The 25,187-nt window shown below is 39.2% G+C and overlaps 1 protein-coding gene across 1 annotated transcript; it reads right to left on the bottom strand.

The window, feature by feature from the left end:
* Nucleotides 1-1,470: 1,470 nt before the first annotated feature.
* Nucleotides 1,471-6,023, bottom strand: LOC121516468 (homeobox protein MSX-2-like). The gene is made up of 2 exons (XM_041797770.1): nucleotides 5,620-6,023; nucleotides 1,471-3,327 (listed from the first exon to the last, which is right to left on the bottom strand). Exons 1-2 carry the CDS (start codon nucleotides 5,906-5,908, stop codon nucleotides 2,897-2,899), a joined length of 720 nt encoding a protein of 239 aa, XP_041653704.1. The 5' UTR covers nucleotides 5,909-6,023; the 3' UTR covers nucleotides 1,471-2,896.
* Nucleotides 6,024-25,187: the final 19,164 nt, after the last annotated feature.

Here is a 25,187-nt window from a genome sequence, read left to right as displayed (position 1 = left end):
TGATTTCTTTAATGATGAACGAGGCAAGATACAGCTGCCTTCTAACATTTAAGTATGCATAGAGCTTAAATGCAGGATAACAACACCTTCTTATACACTTAACACATGTTGAGCAATAAAGACAGCTATACACAGTTTTAAGGCCAAAAGACTTGCTGTTTGGACCTCCAATCAGCTTAGACATGAAACAAAATTAGTCTCATTTAAAGCATGTTTAAACCACAAACTGAGAATTCCTTTTCTATGAAATAAAACTAAATGAAAGTAAGAGGATCAGACTGACCTGTTACCTCAGTCTAGCATAGTTAGACCATTTAGAGTTACAGATATTGCATCTTGTGTTGTTTTTTTTCATTGATTGTCTTTTTTTAATGGGCTGCACAGTGGCGCAGTGGTAGCACCTTTGCCTCATAACAAGAAGGTTTGTAGACTGAACCTAGTCAGACAGGTGGGTCTTTCTCATTACAAGTGTTGTAGTATTCAAGAATGGTCAAGACCAGTCTCAAGACAAAGTTTTGAATGTCTCGGAATTGAAAGCATTTCTGTCTTGTCTTGGTCTCAGACTAGCCGGACTCTCGATTTTCCATCAAGACCAGTCAAGACCACCACTGATATGCTATCCTTCTATGTCATTAATGTGCTAAAAAGGAGAAGCTGTTGCTAAATCATCAATGTGTAAAATGACGATTTTGTTAAGGCTGGGCACACGGTGTCATCTTCTGTTGAACTGTTCTGATTGATGTGCCGGCAAAAACTCAGATCTTAACAAACTGGTCCGTCTGAAAATACTCTCAACACTTATTTAAGGGGTCATTCACCTGACTAATCTAGATAAACATCTACTTTTCAGATGTTTAAAACAATTTCAGACTTGTCAGTGGCTTTTTTTATACATACAAAGATCTTTTTTGACAAGAAATTAGTTGAACAAATTTGCTAGGTTTGTTACAGAGTTGCATACACCTTGTTTTTTCTGTCAATCTTAAAGCAAAGTAAAATGAAAGAGAGAGTGCTCTTTTACTGTTCAACCTTGTGATGACTTGTTTTTATTGATTCGTCTTGTCGTGGTCTTGTCTCGGTCTCGACCCCAAAAAGTCTTGGTCTTGTCTCAGTCTCCAATAGTGTGGTCTTGACTACAACACTACTCGTTACTTTACATCCTCTCTCCTCGACTGATTTCGCTCCTTCGCCATGATAAAGGATCTCAATTTCTCAAAGACACAACAGTGCTTCTCTGTGGAATTGTTATGACCAAAGATGGTTGGTTTGGAGGCATGGCATCAGCAGCTGCACAGAGTTTGTACGTTTTCACACTTTTCCCTCTCACAGAGCTGATCTGCATGATCTGCATATAAAAATTTTAACCTGAAATATACTGATATACTTTACACTCAAAGAATTGTGACATTTCATAAAGCACAAGATTGTTTCTAGTTTTTATTTTATCAAACAATATCAATATAAACTCATAGAGTTTTATGATGAGTTCTTGTGCAATCACATGAATAAGAAATAAAAAGCCTCAGTTATCAAACCTCATTACATGAATCTGCACATACATGAAAATATTTCAGAGGAGCATATATGATTAAACAAATACACTAATAATCAGGTATGTTAAAAATTAATTCAAATTCACTTTTTTCAATTTTATCATGTTACAACCTGACGCTACAGCTGAAAAAAATCCTTTTTTCTAAAACAGACTTTGTTGCAGATTCCAACTTTTAATTTATTTGCAAAAATGTGCAAAATTCTGTTTCACTTTGCCACTATGGGGTACTGAGTGTAGATTAGCAATAATGAAAAAAATGTTAACTGTAGCATCAGGCTGCAACATAATAAATTGAGTGAGGGGGTCTGAATACTTTCCTTATGCACTGTATATGTAAAATATACCAAAATATTTTTTAATGGCTTTTAATGATTATACAGCAATATTTAAGGTGAATCAGCTGTGCAGCTCATCATCAGTGCATGGTGGAGGAGCTAAGACATGATGAAATAACGCTAATGAGGGGACAAAAAAACGAACTGAGGAAGACTGAGGGACTTTCCTGCATAAGAATGAATCACTTAGGGAGAAAGAACTCACGTCACAGTTGTAAAAAAATAGAAGGGATGAGGGACATTACAGCTCTGAGGAGCACATATCCAATTGTGATCCATAGCGTTATACACTGCTTGCTGCCATGTGATTGGCTGATTAGATATTTGTGTTAATGAACAGTTAATGAACAGGTATACCTGATAAAGATGTCAGTTAGCACCATCGTAAACACAAGAACATTTTCCTTTTGAGCTCTGCGCCATGAAAAAGGACGTGGTGAACGAAATTTTCAGCACCTGCCCCGGGACTGCAGATAAGAGGTGAAGAGGTCTGTTGTATGCAGAAGAGCCAGTAGACTCAACAGGAGGCCTGGAATTCACACTAAAGGTTGTGCTTACTGGAAGACAAGAGAGACTGCAGAGAAGAGACACTATATATACTGTGTATCTCAAAAACAAGCACAGTGAACAGAAGAAAGGATTACCTTCAACTTCCAACAAAATAACTACTGAAATGTAAAACAGTATCAGGATATGAGTGAATCTTAAGCTTTTACAAATTAATGTCATTTGAGAATGCTTTAACTATAAAGTAAGTATGGCAGGACCAAAATGTCATCCCAAAATTACAGTCTCCTATTACCTTCATAGGACAGTAATGGTAAGTAAGTAATTAATGGTATATGGCAGGACAGTTCTGCTGAAGGATCATGAAACTTCAGCTCCACTTCAGAGTCCTGTACTAAGTCTTCATCATGTATCATAAAGTCTCTCATCCTTTTATGACACTCTTGTGTTTTCTTTAACAGCATATTTAAATCAGCCATTTGTATAATGCTGCGTCTTCTCAGGAGAGATGGAACAGGCCGACCTGTGAGGCATACATGGCCAGATGTGCAGCAGAGATAAGGGGACTGCAGCCCAGTCCATAGAGAGCTGATGATTGCACCTGCAGGTTAACGCTAAGTGGAAAACCAAAGGACGAGAAGCCTGGACTGAATGTAGCTTTAGGAGCAAAGCCAGACACTATTTTGAGTTTCTCCATCTCTGCCTCCTGGAGCCTCTTGGCTTTAGCTCGTCTGTTTTGGAACCAGATCTTGACCTGGGTCTCTGACAGTGTCAGAGAGGAGGAGAACTCAGCCCGCTCTGCGATGGACAGGTACTGCTTCTGACGAAACTTTCTCTCCAGGGCCAGCAGCTGTGTGGTGGTAAAGGGAGTGCGAGGCTTACGGTTGGTTTTGTGCTTCCTCAAGGGACAGGCTGCTGGGCTGAGCTGATCTACAGGAAAAGAAAGACACGACACAGTAGTAAATTTCAATGTGATAAGATATTTGCTCTCTGGATCCCAAGCCCACGTCCCTGGTCAAAGCATGCCTACCTGTCCTGTGCCCGATCATGGTGGACATCATCAACTCCTCTTTAAGAACTGGAATAGTCCCCTCTTGCTTCAAATTGGCCCCAGTATTGCCCATTCTCAAAAAGCCAGGTTCAGACCCGGAGGACCTCAATAACTAAAGACCGATCTCCAACCTTCCATTCCTCAGCAAGATACTGGAAAAAGCAGTTGTCACCCAGCTTCATCACCATATGCTCGACCATGAGCTCTATGAAACCCTCCAATCAGGATTCAGACCACACCACAGCACTAAAACCGCCATCATTAAAATCACTAACGACCTTCTCATAGCAGCAGTTTTCCAGAAAAATCAGCCTACTCATTCTCCTCGACCTCTCTGCAGCCTTTGACACAATCTCTCAATTGCTTATCAAACCACCTAAGCATTACCAGAACAGCTTTCTCCTTGTTTCAATCCTACCTCTCAGACAGGAAACAGTTTGCCACCATTGACAAGTCCCGCTCTACCCCAACCCCTGTAAACCAAGGCGTGCCCCAAGACTCTGTTCTTGGGCCTCTTCTTTTTATTATTTACACGCTCCCTCTTGGTCACATCATCCGTAAACATTCCTACGCCGATAACACACAACTCTATCTACACAACACACGCCCCTCACTCACTGGTCAACTGCCTGCAAGAAATCACAACCTGGATGTCAGCCAACAAACTCAAACTAAACAGCAACTAAACAGAGCTCATGGTCGTGGCCCCCAAAGCACTGCTCAGAAAGGTTGGAGATCTCGTACTTCATGTGGACGGCAATCCCACCCGCCCATCCTCCGAGGTATCTGGGCATCATCATGGACTCCACCCTCTCCTTCCAGTCCCATATCAAATTTGTAAATAAAACTGCCTTTTTCCATCTAAAGAACATCTCCAGACTCAGATCATCACTCACAGACTCAGTTGCAGAGACACTCATACACTCATCAGCTCCCGTTTGGATTATTGTAGTAGAGTCCTGTCTTGGATACCTCACAAAGCCCTGGACAGGCTACATCCAAAACTCTGCTGCCAGGGTTGCACTGGCAGCACCTCATCCCTACCTTCATCCACCTCCACTGGCTCCCAGTTACAATTCAAATCAAATACAAAATCCTCCTCCTCACTTACAAATCCCTTCATGCCCTTGCCCTTCAGTACCCTTCTGGCCTCCTTCATCCATATACCCCAACCTGGAGCCTCCGGTCCTCAGACGGTGGCCTTCACACAATTCCCACCGCCAAACTTTGCACCTATGAAGACAGAGTGTTCAGGACTACAGCCCCCATCTGCTGGAGCTCCCTCCCTGTAAACATCCGCAATGCTCCATCCTTGGACACGTTTAAAAAAACACCTCAAGCACCACCTGTTCATCACAGCTTACAGTCTCTCCTAAATGTGCCCCCTACATACACTCAACTTATAAGTCCAAGCTATTGTTATTATTATCTTTATTATATTTGATTAATTGGATGTCCATATAACTGACTAAGAGCTAAAATGGATTGGCTAATCAGTTAATTGACTGAGTTATAATTAATGACAAATGCTTCAATTTCACTGATGGCTCTTGATGATAATTTTTGGCTATAAAAGAAGAGTTTGTACAGACAGAAAACCTTTAATCTTAAAGAATGATTATTTAAAATAATTTTTATAGGCTTTATTTTTAAATGTTTTTGTCAGTTGCATTCTGAACTAGACAAAACAGAAAAATGGAGTTGGGACAAATAATACTGTTTTGTATCTATCTCATGGAAATCTGCACACATCCTTGCATGTTTTATTCTTCTGATAATGTTTAGTCAGCATACTTGTACATCTTGCAACCATAGTTTCAAAGCACACAGACTTATACAAGAAAAAAATACAACAAAAGAGCTTGTACATATTCAAATCTTTTTTTTTTCAGCTGTATTAATTTTTTCTATGTCATGTTTCTTTCCTGTACATTGAGAGCAAAGTTAACCTGACTAAAGTTCCTTGTTGTGTAGGCACACTTAGTTTTTTTAGTTCTCCTTACTTTTGAAAGTTTTGCAGTTTCAGCTAGCTTACAAACATATTAACCGATCAAACATACCAAATAAACGTTATACAGCAAGGTATATTTCATGCACCCTATGCCGTGAATCAATCACAAGAGTCATTATTACGTCCACATTTGAGTTAAAACATCTTATGAATGACTTACGTGGAGGCAAAGCCATCTGCTTCATGGAGTTGGATTTCAAAAAGTCCCCTCGTCCCGGTGATTCTGATTTGATAGATATTAAAGGATCGAGTGGTGACCCTCTGTGAGCCTGATGATCCTTCATTGAGTAACTTTGTCCCTCCTTTCTCTCCGTCACTTTCAGAGGTCTGCTGTCCGACATGAGCGCCTCCACGCTGAAGGGCAGACACACCTGTGCCGTGTTCATCCGCGGCGCTTTAACGTCCTCACCAATAAAAGTCTCCTCTCCCCAGTCCACAGACGAAGACATGCTTTATTCAGGGGATGATCTCTAATCCGGTGTGAGGTGAAAACATCCAGCGTGCGTACGCTGACAAATCCGGGGAGAAATGTCGGACCAGGCTGTTAAAAGCTGACAAAACTGGTGTTTAGAAAACTTTGGGAGGTTCTCTGGACTTGGATCCAGTATTGCGTCCTTATCCCGGAGTTTGGGGAAGACTTGCGATTGGACGATGTGTTTGGGGAAGAGCCACGCCCCCAAACAGCAGGTCAGCTGCTCATCTGCTTCATTTAGCAGGAATTACACAGGGAGCAGGTTTGAACTTGAAAACAAATCAGGAGGATTTATTATAATGACCTTAGACTCAAAAGTAGTGTTTTTGTCATGCTGTTTACAAATCTTTATTGACATTAAATAAAGGGTGGAAAACGTTTATATAACTAAAATCAGATAAGCCCTCATATTCATCAGGGAAAAACAAGAAGAAAATCACTTTACACATCTCAACTGCCTTTTCTGTGAGCTGCTTAGGGTGTTCTTTTGTCTTCATGGTGTAATAGTAGTAAGGAATAGTGATTGACCAGTGGCTTGACCTGCAGACACAGGTGTCTTTGTACTATAATTACTTGAGCTATATTAACTGAACTCAGGTGATTCCTGTTTTATTAATTGTGAGACCAGCACTAATTGGCTGGACCTCCATTGAATTAGGTCAGTCATTTTAAAGGGGGGAGTATTATTGCAGTCACTTAGTTTACCTTACATACTTTTGTTAAATTAGCATTTCTTTGGAGAAATATTTTAATGAAGAGATTTTGTGTAAGAAAAGAAAAAATGAAAATAATTTGTCAAAAAAGGTCACATCATATTGACCATGATTGATTTATAAATAAAAGATTAAAATGTTCAAGGGAGGTACATACTTCAAGGCACTGTATACTGTATTGTAGACTAAATCTGAATGTCTATATGTCAATCATTAATTCATTACTTATTGTATAATGAAAATTGTGATTATCTTTTATGTTAAGAGTGCAAACCGGGTACTTGAGGAGATAAGTTAAGCAGTGTATAAAGCAGTCTGTTAACTCAGTTATCCTTATGTAAGCTATTAAACTTTGGCGGTGTGGTGATATAAATATGTAGGGCTTCATTCGGGCTGTGCTGGTAGGGCCCACAAACTATGCTTTAGGATTGTCCAGGCTATTACTGAGCTTGAGTTGTACCATGATGAAAGCATGATATTTGAAGAGCTAAATTTCCACTTCACCAAAACTGGCAGAGCTCTATAATTCAAGCCCGAACTGGCAGGACCTGACACACCAAGTGTGGGCGTAATCACAATGATAATCGATAAGCATCACTCACAGTGCAGCAGGCACACACTTTAACGTGAGAGTAGGTTGAGAAATGGATTATGGTCAAAGCAGGCTTTCAAATGACTGTCATTACATTGTTATTATTAACACCTTGTAATTAGGTTGGTGGAATCCGGTTCTTTTAAGCAGGATTTAACAGTAATGATGGAAAATTGCTACCTTCCTGAGGTGTGTGGCGCCCGCTGCGATTATTCCCAGTCTCTGCTGTCTCGTGCCTGTTTGAAGCTCATACCTGCAGGGCTGCAGAGTCTTAGGAAACATCACGAGAGGCACAAGAGCAGCTCTAGCTTCCTAAGCATGCTCTTTAAGAACTTACCGATGGAATAAGGCAATGCAATGTCCTGAAACCTTAAGAAAAATGCTAGGGATGTTATTATTAACATGCAGATTTTTTTCACTGGATGAAATTTGGTGTTCAAGCAGCTGAGGAAACATGCACAGATGCAAAAGTAATGGTTGTTATCCAGCACCAAAGGTATGTGTCTGATAGGTGGAGCTGAGATGTTTCTTTAATTCACCAATCATGGAGAAGTAGTAGCGAGGAAGTCCTAGAATCAGACTATTGCAAAAGATGCATTCATCATTATAGAGACATTTATGTTCTACCTACCTTTGTGTTCTCCTTTATAAGGATGCAGCATAGAAGATTAGCTGGTCAGCAATTTGCAGCCATGTTATTTACATATGTGTTGACATGGATAAGCACAGAACATAAGATGTACAGGAAAGTTTCTATCTTTGTTTTTGTCTCTTGTCGTGTGTTTTTCTCTTATATACAGTATAAATACCCACATGTACCAAGTAAGGCCACCTATGAGGTGATTGTGTCCAGAGCTCTGTGATCAGCCCTCAGAGATGGTGTGTCTGTAATCAGCAGGATTACAGTGGCATCAGAGGCTCCACTTCCAGTGCCTCAACATCATTAGTCTCCATGTGAAGCTAAGTGCTCACACAGTATGAGCTCACTCTCCTGGAAACACATGCAAATCCATTTTGGATCCTGGGTGTCATTTTAGAGTGCTCTCTGCAGATTCATGGACAACATGTGGGTAAGAGTGTGTTTTTATACATTTTAAGGTAAATTTCTAACAGTAAAATCCAATCGGCTCGAAAAATCTGCTCTAAAACACAGAAAGATCATCTATAGTAGGTTTGTATCAGCAATGGTAATGTTGTTGGCCTTTTCCCGCACATCTTATCCATCTATCTAAAACAACAGTATGAAACAACTCAGTTATAATGGCAACTCCTACTCCCAAATCAAACCATACTAGATTCACTCCTTAAAGCCTGACTTACAGGTGAGGACAAAATTACAAGCCCCCTTCAATGAAAATTTCAGTTTTTCCCAGTTATTTCCCCAGTGCTATTAAACAGAGCAAGGAATTTTTAACACAGCTTTTCCAAACATCCTAGTTTTTTGTTTTTTTAATGCTAACATTATTTTACTTTGCACACATAAACAATGACATTTCACAACGACTACCAGGGTCAAAATTATTAGCCCCCTTTAGGCCTGATCTTTGTGTTGAGCTGTAGCACAAACCACTGCTGTGCAATGATGTGCTTTAACTTTATAAGGCCCAAAGCTTGTAAAATCAAGTTAAAACTGATTATCTTCCAATTTACACACAGTATGAAAACTTCAGTAAGGGTTTGAGGTGTTACTGAGAAAGCATCACGGCAAAAACAGAAATAAATTGGTGTAAAACGAATTGTTGATGCTCACAAATCAGGAGAAGGATATACAAAGTTATCACAGCATTTCCAAGTGTCAAGAACTGGAGTTAGAAATGTCCCCAAGAAATTCAAAGAGAGCCACAAAGCCCAGAATAAGCCTGGCAGAGATAGGAAGAGAAGGATTTCAAAGACGCTGGAAAGAAAACTAGTGAGAGATGTGTGTCAAGACCCCAAAACAACAGCCAAGATACTAGTGAATGACTCAGCCAAGTTAGGAATTGTAGTCTCAAAGAAGGCCATCACTAGAGCCCTGCACAGGAATGGACTGAGAGGTCGCAGACTAAGAAAAATTCCACAATGTTTTTTCCCCTAAAACATCTTTGTGGGATGAGATATGAGAATTTTAGTGATTGTTTTGCCTCAGGGATGGCTAGTTTTAGTTATCTTTCATGTTAGTTGAAGATGTTACCCTCCTCCATCCATCTCCTTCTGCCTATCCGGGGTTTGGGTTGTGGTTGCAGCAAGCAAAGTTAAGTCAACCCAGACTTCCCCCTGCTTAGCAATGTTTCCCAGTTCCTTCTAAAGGAATTCTGAGGTTCTCCCAGTACAGATAGGATATGTAATCCCTCCAGTGAGTTCTGGGTCTTCCTTGGGGTCTCTACTCAGGGAGGCGACCAGGGGGCATCCTAATCAGATGCCCAAACCACCTAGACTGACTCTTTTCTATGTGAAAGCGCAGCGACTTGACTTTGAGATTTCTCCAGATGTCCGAGCTCCTCACCCTGTCTCTGAGGCTGAGCTCAGCCACCCATCTGAGGAATTTCATTTTGACCACTTGAGCCCAGGATGTCAGTCTTTTGGTCGTTACTCAGAGGTGAGGGTTGGAATGAAGATCAACCAGTAAATCGAAAGCTTCGCCTTCCAGCTCCCATACAGCATCTGCAGTACTGCTGATCATGTACCAATCTGCCTGTCAATCTCAAGGTCCATTCTACCCTCACTTGTGAACAAGACCCTGAGATACTTAAACTCCTTCACTTGGGGCAAAGATTCACTCCCCACCTAGAGGGAGCAATCCAACATTTTCCCTCACAGGACCATGGCCTCAGACTTGGAGGTGCCTATTCTCATACCAGCCACTTCAAACTCAGCCACAAATCATCCCAGTGCCTGCTGGAGGTCCCTAGCTGTGCAAGTCAACAGAACCACATCATCTGAAAACAACAGAGATGAAATCCTGAGCTCCCAGAACCGGAAACCCTCCTCCCCCAGACTGTGCCTCAAGATCCTGTCCATGAAAATCACAAATAGGATCTTTATGTAAGTAAAGTTAATCATGATGCATGCTGTGACAGATGTGCAGTTGAGTAAACAATGCCCAGTCTGGGGTTATCTCCCTGATACCAAGGGAGCTGTGTTGTGAACGCAAACTCAATCACAACCTTTAAGGATTACTCAGAGGGGCCAGTAGAGGGTTGGTTTATACTGGACACAGGAATTTGTGCTATATCCCTGTGCAGGGTAATCAAATCGAGGTTGCATCAAGAGACAGTCAAAATAAATTTGCTTTAAAAAGGGAAAACAAAACCATGGACTACTTCAAGATAACTAAGCTTAAAGTCATTTTAAGTGAAGGGTACGGTGGATTGCAGTGAGTAAAATTAGCTTTTAAGATGTTTTCCTTTATCCATGTTTATTTTTATTTGGGGTGTTGTTGTCTTCTGTTTGAAAACTGACTATGACCACTCCTTCAGCTGTTTATTTACTTAAGCATTGTGGTTGGAGTGCACTTCCTTCAAGTCACTCTCCATGGTGATGTCCATGACTCTGCCTCTCTACAACTCAGTAACAAACACAAGAGGAACAGTCATGTTTGATCCCCCTGAAGCAAATACTAATTAAAGTTTAATTAATGTCACCACTGGAACTTAGAGTCCATTGTGGGAACTCATGGAGCTAATTTCCTGCCAAAACTTATCAAACAAACAGAACATGTTTTATAGATGCCCTTTGATTTAATGGGTTTTAGAGCACAAAATGTCTTCAATAAACTATTGCATTTTGTAAATATAAAACACACATAAAACAGATATGACAAGAACTTGTCCAACTATTCATGATGTAGAAACAAATACAAGATACTTACAAGAACAAATAATGGATCAGTTAGTGTGTGGACTAATGTTTCAGCCATGATTGCCTCTGGGATTGCACAACAGAAGAGCTAGTTATTAAAATCACTGTATTGAATGTACGGTGATTTTGATCTTAGATCAGCTTTTGTTAGGAGTAAAGGGAAATAAAGGAATCTTTTAATTACATTTTATATGGTGAGCAATCTTGGTGAGGAAAGTGATGCAGAATGAGTGACAACATTTACAGGTTTTTACATATCTAGTTGAAAGTGAAAATAAATCCATTAGGGGTGTAATGAGGTCACAGTTTGGGTCATACCTCGGTTTTGGGGTCACTGTTCCGTTTGAGGTTGCTTCATCAGAAAAAAGCAACAAGAAGTCCCTGATATTTAATTCTAGCCTTCCTCATTTATTATTTCTAACTGAGTATAGAGCAGCTTTCAGGTAGTTCGATCAACTTTAATCCACCTGGCCGGTTTACAGCCTGTGGTGTATTAAATATGAAAAAATAAAGAGAGAAAAAATTCCTAAATAAAAAAACAACACAGAAATTCATTGTCTTGTATCTCCTGATTTAAAGTGAAAAAAATAAATAGGGCTGTAAGCAGCACTGAAATGGCCCTCACACCTTCCTGCACATCAGGCTTGTGACACAACCACCAGATAGACTGCTTCAGAGATGTCTATCCAACACAAAAATGTCAATATCTCTGACCTCTGATGTCAAAATAAAGTGAGTGCAATCAGCAAAAGCAACTGAGGCATCTCATGCAGATATCACAGAGTCTTGAAAATAGTTGGCCTTACAAAAAATGTAAATTCTGGACTTCCTTCTGATTTTTAAAAAATGAGTTGATGAGGCTTTTGTGTAGGTCCTGGAATGATAAATAATCCTGTCAAATTTCACAATTTTAGTTGCAATTTTAGGCAAGAGCTGAATTGTTCTAGTTTTATAGGGGGCACCGCTGAGTCATTTCGCCACAGCCTTGCGGAAAACGACTTTCTGTTTAATGGCTCTCAATGCATTTTCACAGTAACAGAAGTTTTTGCAGAGCTTTTTATGATATAATAGGGGAGATATGTGGATGTTTGAAACCAGTTTTGAGAGTGGTTCTGGCAGTCTGTGAGGATTATCCCTATTTTTATTTTAGAAAGAACCACATTCTGTGCCATGGCAAGATATCAGACCTTGAGGAGCTGCCATGGCCTTTGAGTTTTGTACATGAGCCAAATTTTTTTTTTTTTTTTTTTTTTAAAAAGGCCTCTTCCAGCACGATACCAAATTTTAAGAGGAACTGAATAACCCCCTTGGGGGGACTTCCTGTTGATTTGGTAATAATGGTCCAAGAGGCTTTTTTGTGGGTCCTACTTGTTTGTTCAGCCAATATTCACAGCTGATACAGGCAGATTTTTTTTAGCCAAAATATCAGTGGTAAATATTGACAGAAATGTTCATATCTGCCAATATGATTATTCACTTTTAAAGTTAATATCTGCAGATATCAATATCATACCAATAATATTGTGCATCCCTAATCATAATAATATATCTTCAATGTAAAAAAAATACATATTTTTAAGATAATTTAATTTGACTTGTCTTTTGGTTTTGTTGTTTGACCCAAGTCCCATCTGTTTACTTTTGGAGGTGGAGCTAATGACCTCCAACGCAGCTGGTCAGGAGGAAAATGTTAAACTTTTAGGCTTCACTTTTGTGGAGCAGTCTTGTTGTCCAGCTTTTGTATGCAGTGTCAACAAGTTAAGCTGTACACAAATTTCTATATTAAGTTCAGAGAAGTTATTTTTTTCTTTTTCTAATAATGTCAAGTAATTTGGCCTTTAGAACAGCAGCACGTCTATCAGTCAATGTATTATACTGAAAGGTTCATGTACATACTGCTCTCCATGAAACTGGAGGTAAAAGTTGTTGGTCTGTCCATTCAGCCCATTTTCTCTGACTCAGTGAGGAATTTATTACAAAGTCAAAGTTCACTGCATCTTAAAAGTGTGTGAGAATTATTTGGCATTGAGAGATTCTTGTCAAATTTGGCACAAACCAGCACTAGGACTTGAGGGTGAACAGATTGGATTTTGGAGGTCAAAGGTCAGTGCAACCTTTTATATTGTGAGGCCATAGTTACCTTGTACCATATTTTATTTTTAGGTACTTTGCCTTCTTTAAGTGTTGTCGTTCAAGTGCCGCAATTTCCATTTCAAAACCCATACAAGCGATTCCTACGCACCAGTGTACTCTTACTGTCCAGCATTAGCGTACATCTCTGAAGCAGTTTCTGACATGTGGTCGCTTTCATTCAAGTAAACCATGCTATTGCAAATACAACAAGGAAGGAAATGAGTCCTCTCTTCTTTTAAACCTCACAGAGGTAGTAAAGGAAACATGACGCTGTAATTTTCTCCAGTGATTCTAAAGGTCTGAAGTGTTTTTCCATCATTACTTTGTGGTTAGTTGATGAATCTTTCACTGTTTTGTTGTTTCACTGCTGTTTAAAGCTAGGTGGTTTTTAACTTTAAAACAGCCAGTACCAATTAAAGTAATTCCCTGACTGACTCACTGTAGTAATAACACATTCCCATCTGACCACAAATAAGTTGAGGCTAATTACACTGGTAGCAGATCAAACTTTTTAATTTTAGCCCACATTTACTGCCAAGAAGCAAACCACCAAAAAAGTTTATGAAGTCACTTTATTTCAGTTTTTTTTTTCCAGAAAATGAGCTGTGGCTTAAAAAAAGTCACACATTCTGCATCAAGAACTATATCAGCCCTCATGAGTTATTGTACATTCACACTGAGAATAATTCTATTTTAGTTTTCTCACTTCACTGCTGCATACTAAAAAAGCTCTGAGGAAGTAACACCAATGTCATGAGCTGAACTGTTTCTCCTCAATGTGTGAGCATGCATTAGTGCTGCATGAGTCAGTTTATGGACTACTTAGCATTGTTAGTGTTGCTTAAACAGGAATCTATTACATAAAATGAAACACAACTTTGCCTTATGCCTTATGCTTAAAAGACACTCAAACATTAGACAAAATGTGCACACACAAACACAAGCACCATGCAGGGAGTGAGAGTGTTGCCTTTCAGCTTGGCTTTGCAGGCTCCAGCATGCAGTGATTACACTGTAGTGAAGCCAAACAGCAGGTGATCCGCAGGCTAAACATCACCCTTCCAAAACTGTCATGCTCTCATTTGTCATTGCATCTGGAGACATAGGATGTTACAACATACCTCAAAATATCAACTGTATTCAACTGTAAATGTACTACCTGTGTTGCTCCTTATTTAAAGGATGGTTTTATGTAATCTATTTGCTGCTTAGACTTCATTACATGATGTAAGAAAAAGATCAGAACAGAATATTTAAAACATTTGTTTCTACTTGTCATTCAAGTGGCAACCTCGAAGGCAACTCAAAGTTCAGTGTTATGTTAGTACAGAGACAATTCTGTTTATCAAAAAGCCACACATGGCTGGCAAGAAAAGCTGAGCCAATCCCCATGAGGCTCCATTTTTTAAAAGCCCAGCTTTCAGCTGAATTTAAATCATTACAATATAGTGGAAACTGGTTTCGGTGCTTGCTGCCAATTTCCCAGTTCATTACAGCTAGAAGAGTGATTTTTTATACCAAAGAGGGACAGGATGCTGGTGCATGCATCCCTAATTTTGAATGCCATAGATTGTGTCATTTAAAGGTACAGTATGTAGAATTTCTGCACTAAAATGCCTACATAGATTAAAAATGACAGCTCCCATGTTATATGTACTTTTTAGTTGAGAGCTTACATTACCATAAATATTTCCAAGTGTTCAAAGCCAGAGAAATCTTAAATTTTTGCAGTCATAACAGTCAACTTCTTGTCATAGTGGCCACTGTGACTGACACAGGGTGTTCATCATTGTCATGGAAATTCTACATCAAAGACTAATACATAAGGAAGGATGAACTGCCATTGGAAGCTGCCTTTCTGTTGCTGTATCTCATTCATGTTTTAGGCTGCTTACTTGTGAATAACCATGATTATTCTCTGCCATCAGCTGTGGGTTCTGGTACCTTCAAGTTGTGCAGACGCAGCGATGCACTGCTCAGCTCCAGCCACCCCCCTGCTTATTTTGAAATCACGACATTGCTCAATTAAACCTGCACTCAATTTGGTGTATTTACTAAACATTAAACCAACATTTTTATGCTGGTACAGTTTTAGTCTCCATATAGAGTAGGCCTATACTCAATTCTAAATCCCCACTGACACTACTCATTCAGTCATATGCTCCGTTATTTCCAGGATGGAGTAGAGCATACCTCTAATCAGCTCAGACTTGCTGTTACTTTCCTTGGTTGGTTTACTAATATCAGAGTAAGCTTGGTCAGAGCCAGAGTAGTAGGACAGGGCATGCATGCTGTTCTCTGGGATAGCTAGCTATGTAATGGAGCTGGCAGCACTGTTTTCGTCAGCTTGCTTCCTTTATCATAATTTCATTATAGACATTACTAGCTGAAGTCAAGCAGCAGAAGTTGAGCATTAATGTACAAAAGCAAAAGGCCTATTTTTAATTGAACTAAATATGTATGAGCAGTTTTTAACACAGGCTGTTTCAAAACCTAGCTGCTGAGTGAGGAGCCTGAAGCGTTGGGGTTGCATGTCTCCTGGGCCAAAACAAAGATCCAGGCCTTGGAAGGTGCCATCCAATCTGTGTCTGTGAATGGTGAGAGAGTGGAAGTTGTAGAGCAGTTTACCTACCTTTGCAGCGTAATCTATTGATCCGCTAAGTGCAAGGCCAAGATCAACACAGACTTGGACTCCCGCATGGGGCGATGGGTGCACTGAGCAAGACATCATGCATGGTGTTTTCAGTATCTGAGCATGTGGATGAAAGTCAGAGTCTTTCCACCATTGTCCTTCTGGTCTTACTATACTCTTGTAAAGCCTGGACAGTGACTGATGGCCAGAGGCACCAAATGGACTCCTTGGGGACATCTTCTCTTCAGTGCATTTTTGGTGCTGTTGATGAAAAGGGTCAGCTGCCTGGGCGGCTGTGCTTTTACGGGCACCTGTCGCGCTTTCCCAGGCCTGATCCAGCTCACCAATAAATACAATAAAGTGTATCGTAACCTATCATATCATATCACCACATACTGGGTGCCCAGGGCCAGGGAGCGCTGGTCCAGATGCAGTGGGTGACTGCATGCATCGTGGAGGGGGGCTGGGAGGATACCTAGAGATATGGGGCATGGGCCTAATGTTCATCAGAAGGCCAGAGCAGTACAGGACCAAGGATGATGTGGCAAAGTGCCATAATGCTCCCATACCTAACCTGCTGTTTAAAGAAATGTGTGAGATAAATTAAGAACATAACCACTACTGCATGCACTACTACACCACTGATGAGGGAGAAAAGCTGCTCAAAACATTTTTCCTGTTCAATGCTATAAGTAATCCTGGAATGCGATCCCAGAATGCCTATCTACTACACTCTCCATACAACAAAAACAAAGACACACCAAGAGTGAGGCGAGATTAAAGAAAGCACAATTTCACTTCTTTTTAAATTCTATCCAAACTCAACTCTTTGATTGTATCAAATTCTTCATCTGTACAACATGGTCTTCATTTTCTGATCCAAAAAAAACTTAGTAAATGTGTCTCTTGCTTCCCTGCAGATGCCACCAGAGTGAAAAGAGGCACTTGAGCTTTAACACTTCACATCAGTTTTCTCCTCACTTGCTAAGGGATGTTGCCTGTTAACTCAATTAAAGCTGATGAAACTCTGTGAAAGTCCCTGCTCATTTCAACATCTTGAACTCTGTCTAGCATTGAAATAATTACATGTTTTAAGGGGTCTGAGTCTACCTGGAACACATGAGGCATAATAACAAGAGAGGAATTCGTCTTTCTTATATTTTCTTTACGCAATGTTCTTAAAGGCTACCAAACCACATTCTCCAATTACAGAGCATTTCATGATTATGGGATTCATGTAGATCAGCTTTTTATTATATAGATATTTCTGATGCCTGTCACAGGTTCTGTTTGGATATGTCTATACTCTACGCCCAAACCATAAGATCATACTTGGCTTACACATTTACATGCCACAGACACAGCAGTCGGAGCAAACTGGGGTTAAGTGTCCTTTACAAGGATGCTAAACCCACGGCCTTGCCAGATGACCAACTCTAGGCCACAGTCGCCTACAATGCATATGTTTAGATTAGAAGCATTAGCAATGACCAAAACAACCTGGGTCTGTCAATCAACAGATGCCAATTTTGAAAGGATTTAAAAACCTGATCAAATAAAATTTGTTCCCTAACTCTTGAACTGTTATGCAAAATGCATCAGCCCCATAGAAGCGGGAGAAGTCAAGCCAGTTCTTAGGAGCACAGAGCATCAGTGGCTTTGCTCTGCACAGGAACAACTGCAAACTGAGGATCCCTTTGACATTCATCGTGTTCGGAGTTTACTGTTACACAAGTAAGAGATACGCTGCAGTACATAGGAATCTTCAAAGGTTTCTGGAGCAAAAAGGGTAGTGAGAACTGGAAGGAAGTAGAAAGCAGAAGCTCTAGCAAAAGTCCCCGAGGTGCCATAACATGCTGGTGGAGGCAGAAGTAGAAGAGCTGGGCTTGGAAGCCTTGAAACTCCTCAGTATGACAAGGCATTAGGGATGGAGTCACAGAAGACAATATTAGAGCTGGCAAAGAGCGTCGAACCACATGGGAGAAGACAACAAGAAGACCTCCTGTAATGATCACTGGAAGATGGATCCATGCAGCATCAAGTTCCTCATCCATAGCTAATCCATCTAAAAAAGCATCCATCTAATGAAGCCTCTTTTTGTGAGAAAATGAGTACTTCAGCTTCTGCCTCAGAGCTTTACATATCCAAAAAGGAGTGGGAGGAAGTAAACAATGTATGCTTATATACACATAGCTGTACAAACCAAAATGCTTTTTCTAAATATTAAATCGGAAATATTAAATATTTAATCCTTACAATAATAAACTTTACATTTGAATATAAACATGCAAAAAAAAGGAAATTGAAGTGGCTGCATACAGTTTTTTTACTTGTAACTGGGAAATAATTTCAATATTGTATATTTACTGTTTTATTATTACTATTTTGCTTTTATTAAAACACTAGTGCTGTCAAACGATTGAAAGTTTGTATTGTGATCACTCAAAGGCTTTATGTAGTTAATTATGATTAATTTCTTTTTGTTGCATTTTGAAATTGCAAAGATTTCCATTTAACACTGTTTTTGTTTCATTTTTTTAAATTTTTTAGTTTCTTAAACTTGGGGTAATGAGCTTCCTGTTGGGAAACAAAACTGCTTTTATTTTTCAAGAAAATAAAGAACTTTCGGTAGATTAAAGACTAAGACATGAACTTAACCCCGGTAAAGGAACTTGCTATGGATTGAAAAGTGAAATCTTTGATAAAACAAGGCACAGATGACTGTTGACTAGTCCACTGAGCTGTCTGTGACTTAAAGGAGCAGTGGCGGACTTATTTTACATCACTGTGGCTGCAGGAAGACGCTGCAGTGGCTTAACCAAAGACTTCTTACAAGGACAATAAACCATGCAATTAACTGAGACTTTAAAAAATCAATGCCTAATTATGGACTTCCATTAATTGTGACTACTGCATTAATGCTGACAAGCCTATTAAGTAGGTCATAAAGCATATATTTTATTCAATGTTTACAGCAAACTGAACTGAATCTTATTACGAGTTAGAAGATATGATGTTCCAGGCCTTCGCCTGAGGATATTTTTTCAAACAAGAGCTTGTAGAGTTTTAACTGATGACTCTGGACTACAGGGACTGGAAGTTGAGAGGAAACCTTGGTAAGCAGCCACAGGGGTTTGTTCAACTCATTACTGATGTGCCACAGCAATGCGTCTTGAAGATGTTTATTAAAGTACGTGAAAGTAAAACAGAGGTTTGATTTTTGCTGATGGTTTAATAATGAAACAGCTCCCAAGTCTGCTCACATTATTGGTGTCTCAGTTGCATTAGCAAGTTTCTCACAGAGTAATTTCTGTCCACTGTGGAGCAATAGGTGTCAAATAAATCAACAGAAACAGAAGCTGCATGCAAATGAAACATGCACTCTCACCACAAAGAGCTACTTTGAATTCAAATACAGCTCTTAACACAAGAGATGCAGCAACAAAGACAACTTTATAGATGAATTCACAGCTTGGCCCAAACAATACTTACAAAAAGCTTACTTTATTACTCAACGTTACATTTTATAGCTCTTCTACTAATCTCCTCTCCCACAGTTTCTGCTCTGATTCTGAACAACAAAAGCAGCTCATTTCTAACCACACTCCATCCTGTGGCCTCTGCCCGTGTAAACAGCAAGCTTCACAGTTTGGTGCGCAGGTACAGCTGCCAGTCTGCAGGTCCCCTGTTCAGGCCACAGCTTTGTTTAAGAGGCCAATTTAACAACACATCACCAGCAAACAGCCGGTTCTCTGCAATGATGTAAAAACACTATCTATAAATCCAAACCCAGCTGATACTGTGTGTAAATTTGAAGATAACATTCAGTTTTAACCTGATTTTATCAGATTTGAGGATTACAAAGTTAAAACATATCGTTGCACAAAAGGCCTGGACAATCAATCGAAATTTAGAGTAAAACGCAAATGTACAACTGCAATTTTCACATCGCATAAGATACAGTATTTCTTTAACCTGCAATACGTGTCAAGATACCAAATACAAACTTGTACAGCAGATTTTTTATGCCCTTCACTTCATGTGTTATTTTTGTAGAATAGTTAGAAAAAAAACTTTTTCTTCATTTTTGTATTTGTTTTTTTTCTTGATAGAAATGAGAATGACATTAAAATGGCCATTCCCCCAATACAACAATTCATATTTAATTAGCCATATAAGTCAAAATAATCACAATACTTTTTTTTTTCTTCAAAATTTCTCAGACCTAGTTTAATCCATCTAATATTGTGTTGGTTGTAATGTAGGGTCATTTATTACTTGTGTTTGTTGAAAAAATACATAAAATGAGGCACTTGAAAATGATCACACACTAAATTGCAATGTCAGGGAAATAAATCACAACAAAATTATTTTCTATTGCACAACAGTGGCTCGGCAAAAAGGTCAGTTCTAGAGAGTGCTAATAATTTAGACCCTTGTAGTTTTTTAAAATATTTTTGTTTCTGTGTGCAAAGTAATGTAAGCATCCAAAACAAAACTAGGATTTTTAGAAAAGCTGTGTTAAAAAATCCCTTGCTCTGTTTAAGGCCACTGATTTTATCCTCATTCAGTAGTGAAAGGGTAAAACATTTTTTTTTGTGAAAGCCCCGTGCAGCACTCTGCTGGTGTGACTAAAGGCACACATTGAACTTGTAACACTTCCCTGAACTTTAGTAGGAACTCTGATAAGGTTGCCATGTTTTTGTATTTAAAAAAAAAAGGGAAAAGAAAACCTTGCCTCTAAACACGGAAGCAATGAGGCGCATCAATCAAAACATGAAGAAACTACAGAACAGTTTAAAGTAAATTGTCCATGGTTTAAAAGTAATTATTTTACAGTGACAAATAATTACAGCCATATGCTTCTCCATATTTCCATATAAATCATAATAAAAGAGTACAGCCCTTATAACCTTTGGTAAAGGTTGCATCACGGTGACTAATGATGAACAAGATGAGATTGCTCCTTTTTCATTATTCAGCACTTTTTGTTCAGCACTGCCAATAGAAATACATCTAAAACAAACACAGGCAGTGTCTTATCTCTAAAAAAAAAAAAAACAAAACATCAACAGCAATTTCCTTTTAAAACCTGACGACATAATCCAACAAAAGTGGAGTCAGTCAAACCACACTCAGGAAGTAATTGTTCTATTCACAGTTACAATGCAACAAAGAGTTTAAAAACAGCTTTACTGTAGTTAAATTTAAATGAAGGACTTATAAAAGAGGTGGCATTACCATTCATTTCTAAAGAGGTGTTTGGTGTATAAAGTAAACATGACCACGATCTGGAACATGCCAACACAAATATTGTGGGAGGGGGCGCCCTCTAGTGGACAAAGAGTTTGAGATGATTCAATGGTCAAAGCAGCTGATGACCGGAAATCAAATGAGACAGTTTGCTCTCATGCTGCATGTCCTTTTTCTTTTAAAAGGGTTTCTGGTATTTTAACGTTCATTTTTATTTTTATTGAAGCAAACCCACTATGATTCAGGGGATGAAACAGAGCTAGACTAGATACCAGAACGCTGAATTTCTAGTTCAAATGTTACAATGTTACAATGTCATTTAGCAGACGCTTTTCTCCAAAGCGACGTACATTTGAGAGCAAGAACAACACAAGCAATGATCTAGACAAGAAGAAACAACATCAGTAAGTGCCATCAAGTGCTTCAGGTCCAATTGGACGCAAGTGCTGCCGTGTAGAGTTTAAGGCAGAGTACCTAAAATATACGTTGTTTTTTTATTTTTTTTTTTTTTTTTTTTTTTTTTTTTTTTTTTTTGTTATTAGACAGCAACAATGAATCAAGGAAAATGTGGGATCACTAATCGCCATTCATTAGACTTCACAACAACTATTTACCAAGTACCAAGTGCTGGATCATTCCCAAAGAGCTGGGCAAAGAAATCCCAGAAGTAGAGCAGGACAGTGCGAGCTAACTATAGTTGGGAAACTCATTCAACCACTGGGGGCAGCAGTGGAGAATAGTCTGGCTGAGACTCAATCTACTACTGGGGACAACAGTAGAGAATTGCCTAGCTAATTTCAAAGTGTTCTCTGAAGAGCTGGGTCTTTAGCCTTCTCTTGAAAGTAGACAGGGAGTCTGTAGATCGAATGGAGTTGGGTAATTCATTCCACCATTTAGGGACAACAGAGGAGAAGAGTCAAGCTAGTGACTTAGGAGCATGATGTGCTGGAAGTACCAGGCGCCTTTCGCTGGCTGAGCGTAGTGGGCGAGAAGGGGTGTAGACCTGGATGAGGGACTCCAGGTAAACAGGAGCAGTTTTAGTTACTGCTTTGTAAGCAATGATTAGAGTTTTGAATTTAATGCGAGCTGCAACTGGAAGCCAGTGTAGAGAGATTAAAAGAGGCGTGACATGAGCTCTCTTGGGTTGGTTGAAGACCAGACGTGCTGCTGCGTTCTGGATCAACTGCAGAGGTATAACTGTGCATGCAGGTAGGCCTGCCAGTAATGAGTTACAGTAGTCAATACGTGATATTATAAGAGCCTGTACCAGGAGTTGTGTAGCATGCTCTGTCAAGTAGGGTCTGATCCTCTTGATGTTGTAGAGGGCGAAACGGCAGGATCGAGCAATCGAGGCCACATGGAGCTTGAAGGTTAGCTGGTCATCAATCATGACACCCAGGCGTGTCTTCAGCATCAAATGACACAATACTGATACTGGTAATGACCATAACTAGTGAAGGTAATTGTAATTTCCAACCTGCACATAAGAAAGGTTTTACACACTATTTATAGTAATAAAATGTGATAAAGGCAAACTAGATATGTTTTATGTAATCAAATAAATAGGACCTACCTCAAATCAAATATTCTTCTGAATTATTATTAACAACCAAGACATAAAGAGGCTTAATCCAACAGATTTGCTGATCAGTGAATTAAACAGCAGAGATTGAGGTTGTGATGGCGGGCAAAGCAGAGACATAAGGGGCAGACAGACAGAGGCGTGTCTTCAGCATCTGAATCTTCTTTTATGTCTGTGCAGAGGATTTGTTGTGTCACTAACTTCTGTAAAGTGTAACCACTGTGAAAAATCTGTGAATTACATCTTTCCTCTTCTGATCACCACTCTTTTTAGCTACAGGCAATGGCGCTCGCTCTCATTTGATCAGCCATTGCTGCACACAGTCTCTCTCTGCTTGTGGCACCCCCAGGTTGAAATACAAATATCTGGATTGTTGGATTCTTTTTCCTTATGCTTTGGCAACGACATGATTTAATTTTTCATGCAAATAAAGCTATTTGAGATTTAAATCTGAATTGTCCTCATAATTTTCTGTGTTAACGTGAAGTATCAAAGTGTCAAAAGTTTTGACAGCCTTAAGCTGGACCTGTGTGCACACGAAAACATTGCATACTCTACTGTCATGGCCTCCAGTGACCACCAAACTCTTAATAAAGACAAAACCTGAGAACATGGAAAAGTCCCAATTTCAGACACAAAGAAACTGAATAATGTAGAACAAATATGAATAAAAACTTCAGCTTCAGAGAACTAAATATGAACTTTTTTAATGCATAACATAGTCCACTGAACACGGAGTTGATTTTTTTTTTAACAAATATCCTCTTGCATCTCGACACAAGTTGGTACAAACACAGAACAACCAAACAGTGTTCTTAACACCTTTATACTTTAGGAATAACCATTCAGAACTCTGATGTAGAGAAACACCAACAATTCTTTTTTATCAAAAAGTTACCATAAAGTGAGCAGCTTCAGCTGTGGATGATTTCAATCAGTCAGCGCAGCGTCTCTTGGTCTGGCTGAGGGCGGTTACTCTCTCTCTGATGAGCTGGTTCTCCTCCAGCATCCTAGCGATTGTCCTCAGAACTGAAAGTCTGGCCTGCCCAACACAGAGACAGGTGTGGATTTAGCAGATTATCAATATGACTTCTATAAGAAAGCTGGACGCCTGGCCAAACTGAACAGTTCAGTCAGGCGACCAGCTCTTGGAAGAGTCCTGGGTGTGCCAAATTTATTCCATTTGAGAATTATGGAAGCCACTGTACTCTTGGGAACCTTAAGTGCTTGCTCTGATATGCAAATAACTCTCTATAGAGTTTGTTTCCTTTGAATAGGATAAGCGTATGAACTGTTATTGAAGTCGTCTTTGTTCAGGGATTAACAGTCAACAGGGTGTTTTTCAATTCAACTCGTTGTCTTTACGGTAACTCCTGTAACTGCTCATAATATATGCTCTACATATAATATATTCTTTGTATAGAGATTACCTTTTCTTTATCGTTAAGGTCGTTGCTGGATGATTTTTCAGAGAAATAGAAAACATCTCCTCCAACAGAGTCAGACTGGATGGCAGCACCTGGCAATAGAAAAAAAAAATTATGAAACTTCTGTGAACTAATATGTCTACTGCTGTCAAGATTAATCACATAAATCGCGATTAATTACGATCCACAATTAGTGTACCAATACTTTCTGATCGCATGCTTTATTTTTGCCTTCAACAAACTTTGGTTGCGCCACTGCAAAGTCTCCCTGCAGCCACAGTGATGTAATATAAGTCCACCTCTGCTCTTCAATGTCTGATTTTAGTTTAAAAAGCTTACAGACAGCTCAGTGGATGAGTCAGAAGTCCTCTGAACCGTGTGTTATAAAGCATTCACTTCATATTGTTCAAGTATTTTCTTTTTTAGTAAATAACAAGTTTCCTTTTTCTGTGGTTAAGTTCATGTTAAAGTCTTCAACTAGCCTATAAATGCAGGTCTGTAGGGAAACTGGAAGACAGTTACCCTTAGATTAAGACAGTCGAAAAATATAAAATGACACGAAAACAGGTGTAAATGCAAAATAGAGGAATTTTGGAATGGGATTTATAGGGTGTGATAAATCGCAATTAACTAGAGAAATCCTGAGATTAATAGCGATTAAAAATTAAAATCTTTTGACAGTCCTAGTCTAAACACAATATAGAGTGCTCACAGCTTTCACAGCTATGGCAGAAATTGTTGGATTGTTGATTTAGTTATAATAAAGTATTGACCAAGAAAACTAAACTTTCTTTTTTATTATCCTAGTTGTTATCTTGTCATTTCTGATTGTGCACTAAATGACACACAAAAATCTTTCAAGTTAATTCATACATCATGATACAACCTAAAACAACTTGAATGTCATAATAATTAGAGTTTAGTTTGCTGCAGAGGTGGTCACCATGTTTCTACTTTGTCTTCTTAGCTGCTAGCAAACAAGCTAGCAACAGCCATCACTAACTTGGGTAACTAGCTAGCACAATTAAGTTAACATGAAAAGCGAATTTACGCAGTTTTTCTCGTCTTCGGCTCTCAGTAGTAATTG

This window comes from Cheilinus undulatus, linkage group 10 (genome assembly GCF_018320785.1).
Source record: "Cheilinus undulatus linkage group 10, ASM1832078v1, whole genome shotgun sequence".
NCBI lineage: Eukaryota > Metazoa > Chordata > Actinopteri > Labriformes > Labridae > Cheilinus > Cheilinus undulatus.
This window is presented reverse-complemented; position numbering and strand designations above follow the sequence as displayed.